Source organism: Eumetopias jubatus, unplaced genomic scaffold (genome assembly GCF_037043125.1).
Source record: "Eumetopias jubatus isolate StellerSeaLion01/CBP00866 unplaced genomic scaffold, mEumJub1_p1.0 scaffold_16, whole genome shotgun sequence".
Lineage (NCBI taxonomy): Eukaryota > Metazoa > Chordata > Mammalia > Carnivora > Otariidae > Eumetopias > Eumetopias jubatus.
The window spans coordinates 38101319-38123602 of NW_028274822.1; the positions used below are offsets into that span (position 1 = coordinate 38101319).

The 22284-nt window shown below is 40.8% G+C and overlaps 1 protein-coding gene across 23 annotated transcripts in view; it reads right to left on the bottom strand.

Annotated features, from left to right (window-relative positions):
* The window catches only part of DTNA (dystrobrevin alpha), a 120446-nt gene that overhangs the window by 87922 nt on the left and 10240 nt on the right, over positions 1-22284 (bottom strand). For all 23 annotated transcript variants that reach the window (XM_088019596.1, XM_088019593.1, XM_088019591.1 and 20 more), the window contains exons 2-3: positions 21321-21401; positions 3923-4136 (exon numbers count right to left, since the gene is read on the bottom strand). In XM_088019596.1, the coding sequence (XP_087875722.1) occupies positions 3923-4136; positions 21321-21401 (295 nt within the window). The remainder of the gene's footprint in view (positions 1-3922; positions 4137-21320; positions 21402-22284) is intronic.

The following is a 22284-nucleotide window of genomic DNA, read 5'->3' on the forward strand; positions in this document are numbered from 1 at the left end:
AAATAGGATACCCCCACATTAGTAGCCATAGACACCTAATTTTCTTCTCTTGTGGAGCAGAAGTAAAAATAGAGGTTATGAACCTAGATGTCAGAGCAACCTTGGACTCACTAGTCTGGGTAAAATACTAGAGATTAAGGAGGACTGGATTTCAGAAAAAGAATGAAAAGAAATCAGTGTGATGAGCTAAGAAAAGTCAATCATTGATCATTCATTCATTCATTCATTCATTCACAGATTCATTCTGAGCTGGATATTGTCTCAGGTGCTGTGCATACAGAGAGTGAGACATGGCCCTGCTGCACGGTAGTTTGTGGGAGGCAGTCATACACACAGTAAGACATGCACTGTAAGGGAAGAGCAGAATCATGTGTAAGGAAGAGTGAGGTCTGGGGCAGGGGGAGTCAGCTCAGCCATGAGAGGAGAAGGGCTTCCCAGTGGATCAGTGTGTGACCGCCTCCTCTCCAAAAGGTCATTAGAGACTTTTAAGAATTATTTTCAAGATCACAGTTACCCCTCCATAAGCTGTTGAAAAAAAAATATTGTCCTCTTGTAACTTGCTGTCACGTTGTTTTTCTTTTGTTACTCTCAATTTCCTTAAAAATAATAGTAATGGTGGGAAGAAAAGCTGCTGCCAGGCTGTCAGCAAATAAGGGAAGGCAGCAGGCTCATTCCTGGGGTGTGCAGAACAAAGAGACGAGATGAACAGACTGGCTCAGGCTGTTTCCTAATATCTTTCTTCCCTCTCAGTCCCTGCTCCCTGATTCTGACATCTCCTTTCCCACTCTTCCCAGGTGCACCCATCCATTTTCCTAGGGACCCTGGAGAAGAGAGTGTCTGGGGTGGAAAGATCTGCTTAGCAGTCGGTTGGTAATTGATGACTGGTTGACTCCCGCTAGATACAGCCATTTTTAGAAGGAAAGTCAGGAAGAACAAAAATCTTCTAGACTCAAGAGCCTGACTATTCAGAGACAGAATGGCAAGCATAGGTAGAGCCACTGGGCACAAATGCTAGCCCCTAACATTCTAGAAATCATCCTGCATATGTAGCTACACACTCTCTACTTCCTAAGAGGCTGACTTGGTGGAGACACCTTGCAACCAGCAGACTGACCATGGTCTGCAGTAAGCATGCCCATGTGAGAACTGAGACCCGGGTGTTTCTTTGGGGGAGAGAAGGAAGGAGTGCTATTTTGGGGGAACTATGTTGTGAGAAGGCAAGTTTGGCTCTCAGGACCACAGCCAAGTGCAGTGGGCTTTGAGCCTCGTTTCAAGTTACCATTGTCATGGCGGACTCCACCTTGCTGGGTCTGGTGAATTTTAAGGCACTACTAAAACAATGACCAAGTTTCTCTGAATGCAGTTCTTATTCTCATTCTTCATGAATTTAAATCACTATACTGTCTTTCCTTTTTAAAAATATATATAGATGACCTCTTTGGAATGCAGGTTTTAATTTTATTTTAGATTTTTCTCCCCCTGGTTTTTATATGTTCATTTAAATTACAGCAAATGAGAGAAAATCTCCCGAATGTTTCAGTGATTCTATAACAGCAACAACATATCTTTCACGTACTAGGGCTCATTCACATCTACCAACATGCAGAAGGCTCCCTTAAACACTTGGGTTCTGTCGTGGGATAGGTGGTAGGAAGCGACATCAGATTTCCATACTGCATCTTATTTGGAGAAATAGGAGTTTACTATTATAAGAAATTGAATTGAACATTCATTTTATTCTTAAGTTTCTCTTCTTATATTCACTTCTAAGTGAATATTTCTGGTTATATTCTCTCCCCAGTTAGTGATGCTTCCTTATGGCTTACATCTCACATCGTCTAGAATTTCAAAAACCATCAGATGGAAATGTGAATATCAGCAGAACTGCCTATACTCATTTGCTATGTCAAGAGAGAGAAGAGAGAAGTATCTGTAGACTGGGGTCTCTATATGGATGTGTCTGTAGATCTGTAAAATGAGATTTCTCTATGTGGATATTTAAAAAAAATCTACTACAATGAGATTATTGGAAGTACACATCAGGGCCCTTTTTATCCATAAGAAGAGTAAGAACCAAACAAATATTCCATTTGAACATTTATGTCAATGGCTCCTTACCTTGGGATAGTCCTTAAGTTTAGCATTCATCAATCTTGAAATAATTATCAGGAGCTGTTTAGGGAACATATACAGCCCATTTTTTCAAAGTGATCTTCCTAATATTTCCAAACAGAAGTGAAAAACCTAACTCTATTGTATATTTTTCATAATATGAGAAATAATGAGGTATGGTATATTATATCACATAAAATAAAAGATATGAATATATTATATCTCTCATGTATTTCACAAAATCCCCCTTCCTTATTGTTAATCTGGCCCCATTTCTATATTTATGGAGTGGATACAAATTATTTTTTAAATTTGAGCCCTTATGAATCCTCCAGGAATGCTCTAAGATTAGGCAAGAATTATATTTCTCTTTTTATATTTTCCATTGTTCCACTTATAACAAATAAGTGCCCTGAAGACACTAGGGGCAAGTCTGGAAGCTTCCATGCTCTTGTCAAGGGGGCAGGATGGAAATGCCATTATAGCAGTTCTATAGCTTGGTTCCATTCTGTCACCTGTCATGTGGAACCATAGTCTCCTCCACCTGCCTGCCACTCGGTTATAGGCCAAAGCAGTACATCAGTTCTCAAGTATGCACAAGCTAAGCATGGGATCTATCAAGCTGGACTGCTTGTTTCAGAACTGTTTATTTCAGCTCGAGAATTACTCAAAATATAAACATCCCGAGACAGTAATCTACATTGATCAAACCGAGCACGAATAATTCTGTTAGCACTCTAGGTTGTAAAGTGACAGCTGATGACTATTGTGAGTGGCATAATAACATTAGCCTGGCTGGAACATCTCCAGGGCTGGGCTTAAATATTCCCAAGCATTGGCCAGACAATGAGACTAAGCAAAATCTTTTGAGAGTCTTGAAATGCGATTGCTGAAAGGTCAAGTTAGCAATTTTCCTTTCCAATATTCAAAACCAGTAGTGAAAGTGGAGGTGTTGATACTATATCTAGACTAGAGGCTATCAGCAAGAGACCTTTTGAAATCTCAGGCTGATAAAGTAATTTGGGGAAGTTTTTACACTTCACAAGACAGCCACATATGCCTTGGAGAAGAAATCTTAGCTGAGTACCTAAATCCCTACTCTGCCACTAACCCGTTGAGAGACACTGGACAAGTGACAGTCTCTTTGAGCTTCAGGTCCTTCATCTGTAAAATGAGAGATTTGGAAGAACAGTCTTTAATATTTCATCCAGCTCTGAAATTCTCTGATTTTATGAGAGGAAATTATAAGATAATGAGGCTGAGGTTCAATTGTCGTGTGTGGACGGCATCACATTGTTTTATGTGGCACGTTATTGATGGATCCGCTTAATGCAAGTCATGGCTACTTTCACTAGGCTGGTCAAGAAACCCTTGTCAATCTCTCTCTGTTTGCTCTAGGGTCTTGTTATGACACCTCAGAAACACTGTCTTAGACAATCTGTAAAGAAGAGAGTTAAAAACATCCTCCCACCTTATGCTTCATTAGACTGCTCCATAAGCATGCCATCATGCAACACGTTCAGACAACCAGAGCTTCTAGGAAGCATGGATGAGTTAAATAAAGGTCAGCGTAGAAAATACAATTGTCCTCAACTTCCTATGGCACTATTTTACTCCCTAGTTTTTTTTTTTCCATAGCATTTTAAATTGACGTTAAACACAGAGCGACTTTATTAAGATAAGTATCTGATCAAGAAAAGAAGAGGTGGTTGGTTACTTGCAGAAAATTATTTGGAAGAAAGACCAAGAAGGACAAGAGGAAGGAGAGACCAAACATGTGGAGAGGAACCGATATTCAGAGGGAGCTTACGGATCAAAGGCTGCCAGCAGGAAGTTAAGCAGGAGGCTGATGGACTGCTCCACTTGGATTTGGTGAGTGGTTGGCATCCGTTTGTTGAGCTGGTAGAAAATGGTGGATAGCACAGCCTCCAAGCGGGCCACACTGAGTTCTATGTTCGGGTCCAGGTTGTTCAGAGCATTTTCCCGCAATGCTTCTATGACATTCCAAATGTCCACCAGGTGCACTACACACAATTAAAGCAGAGGGAACACATCAGCCCAAATGCAGGGACAGGTAAGTTCATTATTTTACATGTACCATCTGTCTTGTTTTGTCAAGGCCCCTCACAGCCTTCAATATGTGTTCAACTCCTGTAGAGGTTGACATACGTAAATGTACATAGACAGTGCCTGATCTCAAAGACTTGATGTGCAATGTATAATAGCAAAAAAATTATTTCCTGAAACCACAGTAGATAGTTATTGCCAATCTTCAAAATGACCCTTGAAATACAGCTACTGTCTTTATGTTACATGTGAGAAACTGAGGACCAGGGAAGTTAACTGACAAATGCCAAGGTCCAAGGCCAGTCAATGGCAAAACTGGCATTCAAATTCATGTCTCTCTGACTTTTAAAAAATATTGAGCTATAATTGCCATATAACATCATGTAAGCGTAAGTGTAAGGTGTACAACATGTTGATTTGATACATTTCTATATTGCAATGTGATTACCACCATAGCATTAGCTAGCATGTCATGTCCCATAATTATCATTTCTTTTTCTGTGGTGAGAACATTTAAGATCTAGTTTCTTAGCAACTTTGAAGTATATAGCACTTGTGATTAAAATTAACAAGTCTGTCTGGCTTGAAAGCATTTTCCCATTGTGCACACTGACCCCTTAAAAGGAAGAGAAAACCAACACTCAAGTTCTAGTGTTTGAAAAGATATCAAACCTGTACTTATTTAAACTATTTTCATTCATTTATATACTTTTCGTAGTATAAGGTTTGAAATAAAGAAGGGAAAGTTAAGGAAGGCAGGAAGAGAGGCAGGGGAAAAAGGAAAAGTAATCTCTAGAAGGCAGCAGCAGAACTTGGTCACAGACCACTTAACCTGGCCAAGAACAAACAGTGTTTTGGCTTATATTGTTGAGTAGCTCCCAAAACTTAAGTCATGGTTACTTTCACTAGGATAGTCAGGAACTTCATTTCTCTTTCTTCCCTGTTTGTGCTGAGGTCTTGTTATAATATCGCAGAAACCATCACCACAATCAAGACAGTGAACGTCTCCATCAGCCCCAAAAGTTTTCTCTGGCTCCTTTTAATCCACCCCACTCCTCATCCCAGGCAACCACAGATATACTTTCCAAGATGCTTTTCTAGAATTTTATGATGGAATTATAAAGTACGTACTCTTTTTTTTTTTTTGGTCTGGATTCTTTTACTTGGTATAGTTATCTTGAGACTCAACCATGTTGTAGCATGCATCCATAGTTTATTACTTTACATTGTTGAACAATATACATAGTGTGGGTATATCACAATTTAGTTACCAACTCACTTGTTGATGATACTTGGGTTGTTTCAGTTTTAGGTGAGCACAAGTGAAGTTGCTATGAACAATCTTGTACAAATATCTGTATAGACATATGCTTCCATTTCTGTTGGTAAATACTTGGAAATGAAGTGGCTAGGTTGTATGGTTGGTGTACGCTTAATTTTTGAGGAACTTCCCAAGTGTTTTCCAACATAGTTGTACTATTTCATCCACATCAACAGTGTATGAAAATTCCAGTTTCTCTACAACTTCACCAAAGGTTCACTTTAGGGTTCACTTTTCATGACACCTTTGCATTTGAAAACAAATCTGTTGTCTTTCTCAGTGGAATACATACTCACATTTCAGTTCCTGAGAAATGGGCACTCCATCTATGCTTTGCTACCAACTCTCAAGTTTTAGTTTCCTACCTCTTTGTTCATTTCTAACACTATATTTAAAAAACAAAACTAACATCTATTGAACTTCTGGACTTGGGAGCCCCAAAGGACACTGGACTTGAAGTCCGAAGACCTACATCCAAATATGGCCCTCCTCCTCCAAGTGCACGCCCTCTTAGCCTCAAAGACTTGGAGCTTTACTTTCCTCATCTACAAAGCAGGGATGGTGTTCCTTAAATGGGAAAACATCACGAAGTCAAAAGTGGGAATGCCTGATACACTGAGACAGTACATTACACTTGAACAAACGAACAATGTGAATCATGTAAAAAACAACAACAACAACCAAACCCACAACTTTCTAGCATATCTCTGATTTGGGACAGAAGAATACAAATCACTTTCCAACTGAAATACTTAAATGTTTATTAGATTTGGATAAATTCAGATTTATGTGATTGCAAATTTATTACCTTCTCTGGAGATCACAGAACAAGGAAATTAATTGTTTCTCAATGCTATTCATTCAGTTTTTCAATTTGGCAACCAAGGTACTCCCAAGGAGATGGCATCTATAAGTTTGTTTGTTTATTTATTTATTTAATTTCTTGAGGAATTAAGTTAATTTCTGTGGGAACTGGGGTTCCTGTATTTATTTCCTTTATGCTTGATCTATAGAGTCTCCGGATCTAGTCCTTTGGGGATATGTCTGGGTGCAGAATGCAAAGATGTTCCTGCCTCAGAGAACGAACAGTCAGGTGGGGATAGAGACATGATTCTCAATCACACAGATAATCAGAAATGATGACCTACCGTGACAGACAGGGTGCTAGGTACAAAATGGGATTATGAGATGGTTTGTGAAGAGGCCAGAGGAACAAGATAAGGCTGGAGAAGCACTATAGCTCTGGCAAGTCTTTTGGTCTTTATGCTGAAAGTATGAAGACATGGGTTTTAAATAGAGTGACATGCTCAGAAATGCAGCTTAAAAATGTCATTTCAGACTCTAAGGGAAGAGAGTAATGCATATGGACAAGCGTGCATGGCGGAAGTGGCTGGAGCCTGCTGCTGTGGTCCCAGCAGAGAGGGTGGTATTTTTTTTTTTTTTAAGATTCGTTTATTTATTTTAGAGAAGTGGGGAGGAGAGGCAGAGGGAGAGGGACAGAGAGAACCTCTAGCAGACTCCCCACTGAGCGTGGAGCCCAACACGGCTGGATCTCGTGACCCTGAGATCATGACGTGAGACAAACCCAAGAGTCAAACGACAGAGCCACCCAGGTGCCCCGAGAAAATGATATTTTTGCAGAGGGGTGGCAGTACACAGAAAAACCGTAATCATGCACATTATCCACACCTCTCTTCCAAAAGTGGTAAAGGCAGAGTTTGTAATCACAAAGATTGAGGTTTCACTCCTGGCTCTCCTAATAACTGTAAAACTGTGGGCAAGTTATTTCTCCTCTATACATTTTATTATTTCCTTTTTAGAAATGAGGAGATGAATAATATCCAGAGAGAGTTGTAATGAGGAGAAAAGAGAAAAAGGATAGACAAGTGCTGACCACAGAGTTTGGCCCATCAGTGCTCAACAAATGATAGCTGTTAGTGTCAAAATAATTAAACACCTTCTGATCTACAGCCACACTGTCCTCTTACTAATTTCCAAGATCTGTGACTCCAAACCTAAGTTTTAGCACAGTCCCCTCAAATTCAATAACCTAATTAACATATCATTTTGAGCATATACTATATAGGCAATACGAAAGAAGCTTAAACTATATCCCAGCCACAAAAGCAGATACTATTCAGTCTAACTGTCATAAATTCTGAGTTAGTGGAGTTTGAATCGATTTTGCCATATTTGATCATTAGAGACCTGGTGGGGAAGGCCCTCTTTCACAGAGACTTCTTGGAAATTTTATTTCATTGGGAACTACTCTGGGAGGTGCAGATCACAGTGCAGAATTGTGCAAGTTCCTGGACAGTAGGTTCGACCAACTTCTCCTACTGACCTTGAGCAAGTCACTTAACGTCCTTAAGTTTCAGTTTCCACATCTGTAAAATGGGGACAATAATAGTTGCGCCACAAAAACAACAAAAAACAGTTGCTCCACTGCAGGGTTATTGTGGGGATCAAATGAGATAATCCATATAAAGCACTTCACACTGTGCTTAGTGCATAAGAAGCATTTAATATCCATTAATTATTATTGAAAGGGGATCACAAGCCTTTTGCTTAATGAAATAGGAATGCTAAGAAATGTGCTAAGTTGAGAGTCATAAGGAAGCTATTAGGAAGTCTGTTTTAAAAGTCTGACAGTTGTATAAACATGTTGTTTACTCTTGAGCCATCAGATCATTTTAGAAAATGAAGACATTTAGGTTGTGCAGTGATGACTACATACCACTAGATGGCACTGTGCACACTTCACTAAATATCCATCAAGCTTTCATCATAAGCACCTGCTATTAGGCACAGGCATAGGAAGTGGGGTTTCCTCATCTATATTACTGCATACATTTGTTACTAATATACTAGATAAAGCAACGGTTTGTATAATAAAATTAATTGGTTAACATTAACCATATCAAATATAAACATGTATTCTTAAAAGTAGTACTTAGAATCTTAAAAATGATATTAGTGTAAATTTTGGACATTAATACCTAACAGTTTGTATTCATAAATAAATGAAAGTAGACAAAGCCTCAATAGTTTGTCTTCAATCCAGGCAATCTCAGGTATTATATATATATATAAGAAGTGTTCTTTGGAGCAGTGAGCGGGTCTCAAACTGTGGCCTCTGATTCCACAGGTCTGGAGTTTGGCCAGGGCATCCCCGGTTTCTGCTGCTCCTTAGGTCATCTTGAAAAGCAACGATGTTTGAGAACCACGGCTATGGAGCATGACTTAAAGAGGCGAGAGATAAGAACAGGAAATTGATGCTCATTTGAGCTAGAGGAATTTATTTAAAAGGTATCTATCACAAGAATCCTGGGAACAAGGATTGTGGTCAAGAAAGCCACAGGCAAATTGGCCAGTTGTTAAGATTTTCTCAAATAAATAATTTATTTTTATGCCCTTATTCAGGCCTTTAATCATGACAAAACCATGTTTAAAAAGCTCTTAGGGAAGAGAAATTCAGTTAAGTGGTATGCTTTGCCAGGGTCAACAAACGCATTTTGATGTGATTACACTGAAGATATTAGCCACATTGACCAATACTGAATTGGGAAAGAAAATGTTAATAAAATGCAGTTTTTGTATTTGATTTCCATTCATGAGCCATGAGCTATATCTTTCAAAATATGAATTGAAACAACATCTGAGTAGCTCACCAAATTATTTTATGCTTCCAAAGTCAACACTCCCTTGCTCCCACAGTATATACCTTTATCACCAAGACTGTTCTCTGTGCTAAGGATCCTTGGAGAGAAGCATCATAGCTTACAAAGATGACATTTTAGTTTCACTTTAATTTCCTGGGTAAGGTGCCTGATGGAATAGAGCTTCAGGAAAAGGTCTACAACATATTTTGGGTATAAAATCAAATAGGATATCATGCCAATCCTCAGAGGCCCAGGCAGTACATCTATTGCCCATTAGGAAAAAGTATTCAGTTTTCCTTAAATTGTGTTTGTAGACCAGCATCATTATTCAAAATGAGGTATAGTAATTGTTGGCTCAATAGCTGTCATACCATAAATTAAATTTAACTAAATTCAATTGAACAAGCATTTATTAAGCCTATTATTTTCCAAAGTATTGTACCAATGATTGTAAAAATAATAAGAGAAGGTAAATGAAAAGAAAGATCTGAACAATAACTAATTTCTCACTGCCAGTGTTTAACTTTGCTCAGAATATATTTAATAGTTTCAGAAGCAAGAGGATCTAGTATTTTATCTTCCCTCTGGATAGTCATTTTAGCCTTCACTAGACAGTTTGTGTAGGTTTCTTCAATATGTCTTTAGCATTCCCTACATTCTAGTGCTCTAGTTTGGGTTTTTACTGTCTGCTACATAGATTTTTACAGTAAGCCTTCTTACTCCTCTGCAGTTTCTGCCCTCTTTCATCTGTCCTAAGAAATGGTATAAGTCCCAGCTCTGGCCATGCCATTCTCCATTACCTATTGAGTAAAACCCAAGCTTTTAAGCTTGAAAACCAATGTTTGGACTCCAGTCTCCCAATCTTATTTATTTATTTATAAAGATTTATTTATTTATTTGAGAGAGTGAGACCGCGAGAGCAAGTGGGGGGAGGGGCAGAGGGAGAGAATCTTCAAGCAGACTCCCTGCTGAGTGTAGACTAGAGTTGGGGCTTGACTTGGAGCTCGAATTCACAACCCATGAGATCATGACCAGGGCTGAAACCAAGAGTCGGAAGCTTAACTGACTGAACCACCCAGGCACCGGTCCAGTCTCCCAATCTTTAACCTCATCTCTTATTCACCTCCAGCTTTTTCCAAGAATCTTATGCCCCAGCCACATTGGGCTTCTTATAATTCCAGAATATGTGTTTGGCTTTCTTGCACTGACATATTATACTCTTCATCAGGTACACTCTTCAGGTGACTGTCTTTCAAGGTATTACACTCATGTGTGCCTGAGGAAGCCCTGATAACTTCACATGGATTTACGCTCTCCTGTTTGTTGCTCCCAGACAACTTCCTATATCAGATCATTTATGACACTCTGCATTTCTCACAGTTACTAATGGTCACATTGTTCCTTCCACTTTTTTTTTTTTTTTTTTTGATAAACCCTTGACTGAACTTCAGAGGAGAGGAGGGTCTCTGAAATGACGAACTAAATTTTATGGTTAGGGTCATGTGTGTTTGGAGGGAAAGGATCTGTGACTTTCATCAGATTCTCCCAAAGATGCACGAGGAGAAAGGTTTAAGAACCACAGCAGTAAATTATAACGAACTTGAAGACGTGTACTATGTCTTGTTCATCTTTGTGGTCCTCACAGCTACTTGCATATGCCTTGTTCAAATTGGATGCTCACCAGTGCTCAGTGAATGGAACAGGGTAGAGTGCCTACTGCTTGCCAGTCACTACCTATAATCTCTAGAAGCTTTCTTTCCCTTTACCTCAGTGTTTCAGGAAAGCTCAATAGACTCATGGAGCATGGTTTCCCACAGGACTTCCATTATTCCTTACACACTATGACTTGAGCAGATGGCCAGAATCCTAGACACCAGAGGCGACATTTCAAGAGAAAGAACATCCACAGCTGGCAACCATGAGCAACTGCCTTCCCCTTTTTCTTTCCAGTTGTTGCTCTCAGGGGCGCTGCACCAGGTGCCAGTCTGGTCATGATGAACACGGACCGACCAAGTACACAGGGCCCCTGTAGAGCAGGTAAGGAGCAGTCACGGGCAAGGGTCACTTTTTTCTGCACTCACCCTGTACCATTTGTGTATAATTAATTGTCCTTCTGCAATAAGAGTAAAAAAAATGGTATTAGACATTGAAAATGTATTTCATTCACCCATTCAGAAAATCGTTATGACTCAGTTTCCTAGTGCATAGGAAAATGGTTTGGGAGCTAGGTTAGTGTTTGGGGTTCTAGAGGGCTACTCTGCAGATTATCTGCAGGTATCTTACATGAGGTTAAGAATATGAGAAGTGTATCTTCTGTAAAAAAAAAAAATTTTTTTTTAAAGGCCGTAGAAAACACGGATGAGGAAATGTCTAACACAGGAACCAAGGTACACAGGAGGCAATGTTTCAGACCCCTGTTTTGTACCTTTTCAAAATCTTGGCTCCACCCCTTTCTCTAGCCCCTGCGGGAGTGACCAGCATGGTGTAGACTTTGCCCAGCTCAGCACAGCCACCACCAGACAGCACTTGGCTGCAGGCTCTTGCTTCAAACCTCCGATGCCCTGGCACTAACGCCTGGAACCTACCTAGCACCCACACAACGGCAACCCAGACGTGCGGGGGGATTAATGCTTGGAGGCCACCCTTGGCCAGTGCAGGACAGAGCAGCTAGATTAGGACTTCCTCCTTGTGTCCCCTGGGTGGAAAGTTCTGGAGCCTTTCAGAACGTTCCTTAGAAGTTCCTGCACCGTCTGTTGGCTTTCCTCCCTTGTTCGACTTCCGCTCTGGAACAGCAAAGGAGCGGCTTCTGCAAAAGCCTTGCTGTGGAGTCTGCTTTCTGGGAAACACAGGCTCAAGCACTGATTCTAACCAAGTCCCCGTGTATCACTGGTTGAACACTTTCAGAATAACAAATGAGAAGAAAATGTTGATGATGACCATGTTCAAAACAGATTCTGATTCTGTGTGGTCAAATAACTCTTCCTCAACCTATCCTTCTCTACGATATAATATCACGGTCCTATTCAGCAGTGTTGAATTTGGAAATTAAAATGCATCAGACTTGATCTTACACTGGAGTTTATTATTTTTGAGAAGCTAAGCTACTCAGGGCTGATACATTATTAGCTTTGTAGCAGGCTCTCTGTTTACCATGGCATTTGGCTAATATTTGGAAGTTAGAAGTTGAGTTCTCAATTATATGATTTGATCTGGTGTTTATTCAGGAGAAGCCATTTAACATCTCTTGTGCTATGCTCTCCTCACCTGGAATGAACAGAACTTTACAATTCCTGACAAAAAAGGAGGTAAAGCAGAAGTCCTAGCCCAACACCATGAATGATTAAAAATAGCTAATTTGGGGCACCTGGGTAGCTCAGTCAGTTAAACATCTGCCTTTGGCTCAGGTCATGATCCCAGGGGGCTAGGGATCGAGTCCCACATCAGCCTCCTTGTTCAGTGGGGAGCCTGCTTCTCCCTCTGCCTGCTGCTCCCTCTGCTTGTGCTCTCTCTCACTATCTCTCTTTCTGTGTCAAATAAATAAATAAAATCTTAAAAAAATAAATAAAAATAGAAATAGCTAATTTATTTCAATAGCTACAGAAATATTTGATTTCTTTAACCACCACACTTATAAGTAATTTTTTTTTTCTTCAGAAAATGACAGTTTGCCCAGGGGACTTACAGGCTAGATATAAGCTGATACAGCAAAATTTTAGACTGTATCTACTATTTGATAGTCACAAAACCAGGAGCTTTATAATAAATAGAACATATCATTAGATTCTAAACTTGAGGTTATTCTAATACTAAATTTGAACACTAAGGAATATTTTTTTTACTGTATTCTTTTTTAAAAATTTTATTATGTTATGTTAATCACCATACATTATATCATCAGTTTTTGATGCAGTGTTCCATGATTCATTGTTTGCGTATAACACCCAGTGCTCCTTTCAGTATGTGCCCTCTTTAATACCCAGCACCAGGCTAACCCATACCCCACCCCCCTCCCCTCTAGAACCCTCAGTTTTTTTCTCAGAGTCCATAGTCTCTCATGGTTCGTCTCCCCCTCCGATTTCCCCCCCTTCATTTTACCCTTCCTACTATCTTCTTTTTTTTTTTTTTTAACATATAATGTATTATTTGTTTCAGAGGTACAGGTCTGTGATTCATCAGTCTTAAACAATTCGCAGCGCTCACCATAGCACATACCCTCCCCAATGTCTATCACCCAGCCACCCCATCCCTCCCACCCCCCACCACTCCAGCAACCCTCAGTTTGTTTCCTGAGATTAAGAATTCCTCCTATCAGTGAGGTCATATGATACATGCCTTTCTCTGATTGACTTACTGCACTCAGCATAACACCCTCCAGTTCCATCCACGTCATTGCAAATGGCAAGATTTCATTCCTTTTGATGGCTGCATAATATTCCATTGTATATATATACCACTTCTTCTTTATCCATTCATCTGTCGATGGACATCTTGGCTCTTTCCACAGTTTGGCTATTGTGGACATTGCTGCTATAAACATCGGGGGGCACGTACCCCTTCGGATCCCTACATTTGTATCTTTGGGGTAAATACCCAGTAGTGCAATTGCTGGGTCGTTGGGTAGCTCTATTTTCAACTTTTTGAGGAACCTCCATACTGTTTTCCAGAGTGGCTGCACCAGCTTGCATTCCCACCAACAGTGTAGGAGGGTTCCCCTTTCTCCACATCCCCGCCAACATCTGTCGTTTCCTGACTTGTTAATTCTAGCCATTCTGACTGGTGTGAGGTGGTATCTCATTGAGGTTTTGATTTGGATTTCCCTGATGCCGAGCGATGTTGAGCAACACTAAGGAATATTATCATCCTTCTCCACCGCCCCCCCTCCATGGTCTAGAATAATGCTTGGCATGCAGCTAGCCTTGGTCCGTATTTGTTGAATGAAAAAATAAATGAGCGGCTGCTGGTAACATCAACAAAATGTCAACAAAGTCTCCTTGATTTAGTCCTCATGGGTCACAGGGGTGGTTATGTGGGAGTGGCCATCCTTCCATTCCTGTCTTCCCAACTGTCTTTGGTTTCTTCTTAGTGTTTGCCAGAGCCCCAAGATTCTGGGAGCCAGGCTATAGGACGGCACCCTCTGGGTGTCCCTTCATTGCTCAGCTCACTGGCTCTGGGCTGATCCAGCAGGTTCCCAGGAACACAGCTTGGCAGACCACTAAGGGAAGGCCACTGAATCTTAGTTGCTGGATGGTGCTGGGAAGCTTGAAAGGCCTTCATTCCTCTGTATGCATCACTCTTATCCAACGGGCTGGGGCATGTAAACATGAGGTCCTCTTCTAAACTGTGAGCGTAAAAGTGCTCAGTGGTCCCAGCTTCCTAGTCTAATGCCAAAGCAGGAGGAAGGGAAGGAAGCTGATGGTTGTTCCCTCCAGACACCCAGAAACAAGACTACAGGCATTAGTTTAGTTCATAGGTTGTGCAGGGGCAGCAGATTGGGAAGACGAACCTCCTAGCATTCTCTAAAAATAAAAATACTAACAAGAAAACAAAGCTCTGAATCTTTAAGATCTTAAAAATAGAAGCAAGGAAAGGGAGAAGCAGCTTTAATTAAACCCATATCACAAGCCCCAGACCCTTAAAAGCATAGCTTTGTTCTACCAGAAGTTTGCTCTGATGAAGGGGAAACAGTTTTGCCATAGGTCCAGAGTGCCCAGAGAGGAGCAGGTTTTCCACTGCCATATTATAAGGCATCTCAAATGGGTTTATGTTCTGCTGCTCCTACCAACTTCCCCACAGGGCGTTTTTAAGAATGTCAGATTCTAGTGCAATGCCTTTCCCTTTATTCTAAACAAGTGTCTAGAATGATTCAACTTCAGGAGTGAAAATATGTATCAAAATCACTTGGAGCACAGATAATTATGCTCCAAGGCTTTGCCATCTGCCACTTATTTCCCTAACTGAACATTCCTGCTCTTCCTTCTGACTCCTTGACAGGGAAGAGTCCTATCTCTCTCCTTCAGACACATCTCTTTTTTGGGGATCTCTTTTCTGTCACCTGAGTATTTCCTTTAAACTTTATTTTTTTCACCCAAGGCTCTATATGTCATTATCTGGAAAAGAGAAAAGTCCATGATGCTGGGCAGTGTGGTAGGCGGAGTGCTAAGATGCCCTCTTCCTCTTCACATCTCCACACCCCCCAAGATTCCTGGCCTTCAGTGTTGACATACTTTCTCCATTGTTGAATCAAACACTAATTCAAGTACCGCTCTGAAGGGATTTTGCCAGTGTAAATAAGGTCTCAAGTGAGTTGACCTTAAGATAGGGAAATTTTCTGGGGGAGCCTGACCTAATCACATAAGTCCTTTATTTTTTTTTTCCTAAAGACTTTATTTATTTGAGATAGAGCGAGAGAGCGAGAGCATAAGTGGGGTGAGAGGCAGAGGGAGAAGCATGTTCCCCGCTGAGCAGGGAGCCTGATGCAGGGCTTGATCCTGTGACTCGATCCTGGGACTCTGCGATCATGACTTTAGCCAAAGGCAGACGCTTAACTGACTGAGCCACCCAGGCACCCCTACATAAGTCTTTTAAAAGCAGAGAGTTTTCTCTGGCTGATCACAGAGGAGGAGAAAATCAGAGAGACCCACTCTGCCTGGCATGGAAGGAGAAGCAAACATCTAGGGGTCCATGTGGCAAGGAATGCAGGTGGCTTGTCAGAACTGGGAGTAGTCCCCATCTGACTGTCAGCAAGGAATGGAGCCCTCAGCCCTTCAACCATAAGGAAATGAATTCTGCCAACAGCCACTTCACTCAGAAGAGAATCCTGAGCCCCAGATGAGAACCACAGACCCTGGGAGACCATAGGCTGAGAATCCAGTCACACCGTGTTTGATTTCTGACCTATAGAAACTATAAGATAGTAAATGTGTGTTGTTTTAAGTAGCTAAGTGTGGGGCAATTTGTTATGTAATGATAGAAAACGGATATAGGCAGCCCAAAATCCACATAGTTAAAAATATGGCAGAGAGGAGGAATATGCTGGTACACCAACTTGAAAAAAATTGAATGGGATATTAGTATTTATTTCAAAAAAAGCATATCTCGGGGTGCCTGGATGGCTCAGTCGGTTAAGCGTCTGCCTTCTGCTCAGGTCATGATCCTGGGGTTCTGGGATCAAACCCTGAGTCGGGCTTCCTGCTTGGCGGGGAGTCTGCTTCTCCCTCTCTCTACCCCTCCTCCCTGCTTGTGCTCGCTCTCTCTCAAGACAAATAAATAAAATCTTAAAAAAAAAACACATCTGAAGGCTACTCCTGAAGGCATAAGACTAATCACTTGGCTGGTGAAAAATGAATCTAGTGGAGCCTACTCACTCACTCATAAAAAAATATTCCTCCTGGACCCACCACGTATCTAGCACTCACATGGGTTAATTTCACAGTGATAGAGAAGCCTTTAGGTAAACAGGTGTCTACATTTTTCTTTTCTTTTCTTTTCTTTTTTGGTTCTAGAAACCCTGAAAGGAGTTTAGAGCATTAAGGCAAAAGCATGAATTCTAACTCTATAACTAGATGAGGAATACTTATATTTCTTTTATTAGAGGGAAGATATTTGAGAAACTCTGAAAGCTCAGATACAAATATATACCTTTCCTCCTCTTTTCCTTTTAAGCAAAATTTTAACTAAATTTTAGTTGATATGAGTGACAGAAAATTCAGACTGTGACCAGAAGAACTAAAGGAAGGCGCCTCCTTACTTTTGTTCCCTTTATTAAACAGGAGGGATTCGAGAGTTCTAATTTATTTCTCTTGTTCCCTTTTATTGTTCATGAACTTAAGGCTGCATTCCATTGACTCCAAAGTAATTTCTGAAAAAAGATCTGCTGACATTACAGGGTATCTGGATCATTAACCATGTCAGTGCTGACCGAGGAAATAATGTTCTGGCAGAAAATAGTTATTTGTTTAAAACAAAGGCTGAGATGTTGCCGTTGCGCACATCCTTAGAGATGGCATATAGGTTATTTATTTTTGTGGAAAGTTCTCAGGAAACCTGGAAGCTAAAGATAATGCTGTTGATTAGCAAGCAGAATTAGAAATATTGTGTGTATTCTCCACATTCTGTCCTATTCCTCCTAGAAAATAAAATTGCCAACTTGGTGTCCCCTAATTTTTAGGGCATCCATCTTTTTGTTCCATTAGGGGATGTACTAGTCATGGTACGGGGAGGGAGGTTATGATAGGGTCCAAAAATGAATGGTAAGGGGAAGAAGCTGACTTGAAAAATAGATCCCATGGAGAAGAGTCGAAGGAATAAAGAATCTTTTGCTTGAAAAAAAGAAAAGACGGTTTCTCACAATTTTTCATTTATAACAGAGGTTGGTAAATGTCTTTTTTGTGTGTGGACAGTGGGGCACTACCAGATTACATAGTGATATTATGGAAATATTATGCTGGCATATATATAATAAGAAAGAAAACGAATTTACACATTTTTCTAATGAAATTAAAAATATAATAATGGAGGGCAATTTTTTTTCAATGCTTGTTTACCAAGGAGAAGCCTGGAATTTGTGGGGGGAAGGACAACATTTGGCTTAACTGGGATTATAAGTAGTGTTCCCTATTTTAAAATCATTACAAATACTCATCTGTAAAAACTCCTATTTCACAATCTATACAAAAGTAGGTGCTGAGCTGCATTTAGTGCATAAGTCACAGTTTTCTGGCCTCTTCTATGGAGTCTTTTTCAACCCTGAGAAGCAGTTATTCTCAGCATCCATCAGGAATTGCTTTAGAGGGAATGAACATGAATGTCGGTGATAGGAATCAGGGCTCTATATAGGAAAACATAGAGTAGGCAAGGGCTGTGGGGACAGAAATATAGGTAATTAACTAACACTTCTGCTGTCTGAACTCAGAGAAAAAAACAAATCTCTTGAAAGTCTATATACTCCATGCTATATCCAGACAATATTTTTTTTCTAGGTGATGGACAAGTGTCAGTTTTTATGTTTCTCCCCCTCTACCATGTAGTTTTTAAGCTTTGTTTTGTTAATACCCAACATCAATTTTACCTGTAAATAAGGTCTGGACCTAAAAATAACCTGTTCTCCATTAAGGTCCATCAATTTCTATGAAGTAAACGCTATGTAAGAATTTCCTATAAAGCAATATACTTATAAATACACTGCCTGGATTTGTTTTTTCATATTTCTTTTATTATAGAGTAAAACTCCATTCTAAGGTACCATAATTTATGGGGGATTAGGTTTTATTGCAGACAAAAATGACCTTCCTCTAATACAGGGGTGGACGTTCAATGTTGACTAATATTATGTCACATAAACACCAGTGTCCTGGTTATTTGAAAAAGAAGGCTCTACCTTTAAGATAAAACATCCGTGTTAACATTTTGCAAGCTCCTTCACATCACAACTGTTAGATTTGTTGTCAAGAAGGAAAACTCAGCAAACACATACCGTGCCTACATTTAATGCTTTTGCTCAAGGTAGAAACAATTTTAAAAAGCAACTTAATTTTAGCAGAGTGTTCCAAACCTGCTTGTTTCTCTTCCTTAAGCCTTACTTTTGTAGTTTGTAGAGAATGTAATATTTTCCTCATCCTATACTTGATCTTAGCCAAAAGGCCGAGAAGAGATTTTCCTCATCCTAAAATAAGTCTGTTGGGCATAACACTTCTCTGTGTAATGTCCACCAATTCTGTAAGCATCAGGCTAGATGTCTTCTTCTCTAGGAAACTCCTCTTACTGGCCCTCGCGCCCAGATAGGGCACAACCTCCTTGTGCTCCCGCAACACCATGCCCACATTCCTACCATTACACTTCCATACTGTGTTAGCGGTCTGTTTAAAATTCCATCCAGTCTAACCCAGTTAGACTTTGGGCAACTTTAAGGCAGAGGTCACATCTTATTCACATCGCTCTATCCCAGGCACCTAAGCACAGGGTCGAACACGCAGTAGGAGCTCGTTATAAGCTTTCTAAATTAAAAGGGAAGTGCATGGATGCACTGAGGGACAACTAGACAAGTACGGAAGTTCTAGTTTCCCCCAGGGATGGACTCGCACTCTTTTCCTCACTGCTTTCCAAGGAGGTCAGTGTGACTATGACATGATTCTGGATGTCGGATAAGGCTGAGGAGCACTAAACAGGAAGAGGAAAAGGAGGTGCCCAAGAATGAGAAAGGCCCATTACCTGTGAGTGGGAGGAATACGACACAGCCCATGGTTGCTGGAGCTAGTTAGGGCCTTTGTAATGTTGGCTGCAGGGGTGGCTGCCAAATCATTGCCTCTTCTTTTCTTCCTTCTCTCCCTCCCTCCCATCCTTCCTTTTCTTTATTGTTTATTTACTTTTTAGTTCATCCCTACTATTTTGTAACTCATTTTTGCAATTTTCTATCTCTGCTGAAAGGACCCAAGGAAGCTCTGCTTGGCAAAACTCTATGGGGTGAGAACCCCCGTTCCTGCTCTTTCTCCTCTCCCTTCCATCCTGTGGTGATGAGGAAAGAAAGTAGGAGGATCCTATCACTTTTTCATTGCTGAATATTTGGAGACTTTTCCTTTTGTTTGAATATGGGTGGTAGGGTTGAGGGAGGGAGAAAAGCCTTTTTTCGTGGGAGCCTCTTCTTTGTCCTTTAATACGAGCCCTCGAAAAACCTTTTATAGACTCCTCAATGCTCAGGGCTGCAGTACATCCACAGATTCCTTCCCACATCTGTAGTGCTCTTCTCATTGCCTCTACCCCCCCCGCCCTTTTTTTTGGATGGGTTCAGCTTCCTGTAAGGAGTTAAACATGTCTTTGGTATCTGGCCAACCTGTGTATAGCCCCTTCTCCTCCTGCCGCAAATTTCAGCTCCATTTCTAGCCACTGAAGCTGAGGAATAAGCTATAGATGAGCAACTGGAAGACTAACCACACACTGCCTGCCCACCTGCATAGTCATGATCTGGGGAGCCTGGCGCTGGGGCTGGCCTGCCCAGGGCCCCACGGAACATTGGCTGGAAACTCCGGGAGGGTAGAGGTGTGGAAATGGCTAGTTTCCACATTCACCGTGTCTAAGTCCTATGCCATTTATGCAAAAACCGTGTGTAAGTACTCAAGAGAACATTATGGCTTTCATTTTTCTAATCCATCCAATACTAATTAGAAAATGAGAACAGTTATTAATTTTTACAGCAGTCAGTTTTCAAAAAGAAAAGAGTAAGTTCATCTACATGAGCTATGAGGCAATTTTGCTCTCCAGAAAAATGGATGTGGGGATCCGATGGGGGCAGTGATGCAGCAGAAGATGCAAACGGCTCGCTGTGATTAGTGACCTAGTCAGTGGTCAGTGGCTGCTGACATTTTAAAAAATTTGGGAACAAGTCGAAGCAATTTCCTTTGTTTCTTCAAGTATTATTGCCTCTTTTCATGCTGTGGTCTGATGTAGGCAAATGTAGTTAATACTCTGATACAAAGGGCTAATTTTGTAGCTTCAGAGAGAAACTTCTGTGCCTTCCAGGAGCTTGTAAACATTTTTCTACACTTGTGAGGGAAACACAGATATAAAGAGGACTTAATATTTGATGTTTTATAATGTTTGTAGAAACCATTCTGATGGCACTGCATGGACAATACCAAGGCTAGAGAAAAGAAGAAAAATATCCATCCAGATTTAAACCATCCCAAGGGGGAAGAAAAAAGGGGGTGCCTGGGAGGCTCAGTCGTTAAGCGTCTGCCTTCGGCTCAGGTCATGATCCCAGAGTCCTGGGATCGAGCCCCGCATCGGGCTGCCTGCTCAAGCGGGAAGCCTGCTTCTCCCTCTCCTACTCCCCCTGCTTGTGTTCCCTCTCTCGAATGCGTCTCTCTGTGTCAAATAAATAAATAAAATCTTAAAAAAAAAAAAAAAACAAAAACCATCCCAAGGACAGGATTTCCATATATATCCAGAGGCTTATCCATTTCAATACTTTAGCAGTTAAGAGCAATTAAGCCTTCAGAATTACTTATGGATAGTCTCTCTGCCATTTGTGCATCGTGATACTCTTTACTGCTGTGTAAACATATTTTTATCAACACTTACAAGACAACCAGTTTTAATAAACAAAGTAACAAACGTAAACTATAGGATTCAGGAGGGTAATTAGTCCAAACAACTGCCATACTTACAGTTGCATTTCTTCTGAACAAACCTAAGCTTGCATGCTGTTCTGTACGTGGAGAGTCGGATACGATCCAGATCTTGAGCCCCTGGTAGGGGGAGAAAAGTACACATATGGTATGCCATGTGTGTGGAAAGGGATTTGTAATATTTATAAGGAAAACGACGACAGATATTATAACCCATTCACTTAACTTGATTTTTATTTTTATTAGAATACAAATATAACTTTCAGACTTGAAAACGTCTGCCTCATATCCCTCAGGTTCTAGGGGAAGAGAGCACACGTAGCCAGCACGTTGGTTGTCGACCATGTTCATGGGCCGAGGAACACGACCTCAGTCCTGTGGTGTATTCCACTTCCGAGAACAATCTGCTCAAGTTGTGACTTTAAATAGCAAGATGATAGCAGTATCATCAAATAACCATTTTAAATGCACTGTGATTGGTCCTCAGAATATGGCTGCGAGGTGAGCACTCGCTGAATATGGGGTATCTCTCCTGTGTGACCTTAGGTCAACTGCTTTTATTTATTTTTATTTTTTATTTATAGGATTATTTATTTATTTATTTATGTATTTATCTGAGGGAGAGAGAGAGAGGGAGGAGAGGGAGAGAGAGCACAAGTAGGGGGGAGGGGCAGAGGGAGAGGAAGAAGCAGACTCCCCGCTGAGCACAGTCTGTGGGGGGTGTGTGTGGGGGGGGTTGGATGCTTGATCCCAGGACTCCAAGATCATGCCCTAAGCCAAAGGCAGATGCTTAACTGAGTGAGCCACCCAGGTGCCCAGGTCAACTGCTTTTAGAAACCTCAGTTTTCTCCTCTGGAAGTTGGGGATGATGATACTCCTTCCTACTACTTATTTCACGGAATTAGAAGACAAATGCGTGACTACACCTAAGCACAGAGAACACTGCCTGGCACATAGTTTGGGCTGTGTATTCATTAGTATTACTAGTGCGTATCCTGCAAAC